A 2,277-nucleotide genomic window follows, 5' to 3' on the forward strand; every position below is an offset into this window, starting at 1 on the left:
TATGAGGGTGCTTGTGGGGATCCCATCTATGGTTGTGGAAACTTCAGTTTCTGTTGATGGTGCTGTTGTTGTACTTGGTGAGGATATGAGAGTGGTTGTGGGGATCACATCTATGGTTTTGGAAGCTTCGGTTTCTGTTGATAGTGCTGTTGTTGTTGAAGCAGCATTTCTTGCTGTTGGAGGTGCAGTTGAACTTGATGAGGATATGAGGGTGATTGTGGGCATCACATCTATGGTTGTGGAAGCTTCAGTTTCTGTTGATGGTGCTGTTGTTGTTGAAGCATCATTTGTTGCTGTTGAAAGTGCAGTTGTACTTGCTGAGGATATAAGTGTGGTTCTGGGGATCACATCTATGGTTGTGGAAGCCTCAGTTTCTGTTGATGGTGCTGTTGTTGTTGAAGCATCATTTGTTGCTGTTGAAAGTGCAGTTGTACTTGCTGAGGATATAAGTGTGGTTCTGGGGATCACATCTATGGTTGTGGAAGCCTCAGTTTCTGTTGATGGTGCTGTTGTTGTTGAAGCATCATTTGTTGCTGTTGAAAGTGCAGTTGTACTTGCTGAGGATATAAGTGTGGTTCTGGGGATCACATCTATGGTTGTGGAAGCCTCAGTTTCTGTTGATGGTGCTGTTGTTGTTGAAGCATCATTTGTTGCTGTTGAAAGTGCAGTTGTACTTGCTGAGGATATAAGTGTGGTTCTGGGGATCACATCTATGGTTGTGGAAGCCTCCGTTTCTGTTGATGGTGCTGTTGTTGTTGTTGTACTTGGTGAGGATATGAGAGTGGTTGTGCGGGTCACATCTATGGTTGTGGAAGCTTCCGTTTCTGTTGGTGGTGCTGTAGTTGTTGAAGCAGCATTTGTTGCCATTGAAGGAGCAGTTGAACTTGATGAGGATATGAGGGTGGAGGTGGGGATCCCATCTATGGTTGTGGAAACTTCAGTTTCTGTTGACGGTGCTGTTGTTGTTGAAGCAGCTTTTGTTGCTGTTGAAGGTGCAGTTGTACTTGGTGAGGATATGAGAGCGGTTGTGGGGGTTACCTCCATGGTTGTGGAAGCCTCAGTTTCTGTTGATGGTGCTGTTGTTGTACTTGGTAAGGATATGAGTGTGGTTGTGGGGATCACATCTGTGGTTGTGGAAGCTCCCGTTTCTGTTGTCATTGAAGATGACATTGCTGTTTGACCTGTAGCTGTTGTTGAAGGTGCATTTTCTGTAGAAGCCTCAGTTGTAGATGCAATTGATATTGAATCAGTAGTTGTTGGAGATGTAGTTGTCAAAGTCACAGCTATGCATGTATTTTGTTTGAGGGTCATAGTTGTGGTAATAGATGCTTTAGTTCTTATTACACAAACTTCATTGACTGTTGAAACTGGTGTTGTTGGTGTTATGGAGGATGTACCTCCACAAACAATGCACCATACATATACTGTCAAGAAAAAAATACATTTCATTACTGTATTAACTTTTGACCATTTAAAATTCAAATTAGACTATTATTAAATTCCATAAACATTTTAATAGCATTTGATTACATGTCACATTTTTATTTAACAATTTCTCAACACATAATATCCAGATTAAGAGTATACGTACATATGGTGAGGAATACAGTCCATCTGGCCTCATATTTTGAAATGAAACACCACCTAAAATAGAAGATAAATAATTTATATTATATATTTAATCAATTACAAAACATTAATGTATTCATGCTACTGAAAGCAACTTCTAAATCATTGTGTTTATTAAAAAAGACTGTAATTGTATTTAAGGAGTATAATTATATGAAGAAGCACTGTTAGTCAATACAAAGTTCTCAGTCAGCCCAGTTTACATTATATGTTAGGGACCAGTTGGACTCTGTATTCAAGGTATATACATTTCTATCAGCTTGCATTCCCTGGGAATCAAACCCATGCACAGTGTCATTCACACAAACACTAAACACCATCATGGTAACACACATAAAACTGAAATAATGCAATAAACATTAATTTAACAACATTAGACGTAACATACAACCCTAATGTACAAAACTGATAATAAAAAAAACTAAGAAGAAACAGTTATTTCAACCAAAACATCAAATTTGAAATGTAACGCAGGGAATTCTGGGAATGTCAATCTATGGTTATTCACTGTAAATGATACGTTCTTTTTATGACTTCCAAAAATGGTATACTACCGTAAAATTACATGTAATGTCCGTTTCAGGTTTTCACTGTATATAGTAGGGGAACTTACCATTAACCATTTAACAGGTTTTTACTGTAGCATTT

At 38.3% G+C, this 2,277-nt stretch overlaps 1 protein-coding gene across 2 annotated transcripts; it reads left to right on the top strand.

Moving 5' to 3' along the window:
• Positions 1-51: 51 nt before the first annotated feature.
• LOC107551773 (uncharacterized) lies at positions 52-1,264 on the top strand. 2 transcript variants are annotated; one of them, XM_016233500.1, is made up of 2 exons: positions 52-1,012; positions 1,097-1,264. In XM_016233500.1, exons 1-2 carry the CDS (start codon positions 86-88, stop codon positions 1,178-1,180), a joined length of 1,011 nt encoding a protein of 336 aa, XP_016088986.1. In that variant the 5' UTR covers positions 52-85; the 3' UTR covers positions 1,181-1,264. The 2 variants fall into 2 exon arrangements, with proteins under 2 accessions (XP_016088986.1, XP_016088993.1); XM_016233507.1 differs by having other exon boundaries at positions 52-787; positions 908-1,264.
• The last annotated feature ends 1,013 nt before the right edge of the window (positions 1,265-2,277 follow it).

This window comes from Sinocyclocheilus grahami, unplaced genomic scaffold, assembly GCF_001515645.1.
Source record: "Sinocyclocheilus grahami isolate Dianchi unplaced genomic scaffold, SAMN03320097.WGS_v1.1 scaffold17.1, whole genome shotgun sequence".
NCBI lineage: Eukaryota > Metazoa > Chordata > Actinopteri > Cypriniformes > Cyprinidae > Sinocyclocheilus > Sinocyclocheilus grahami.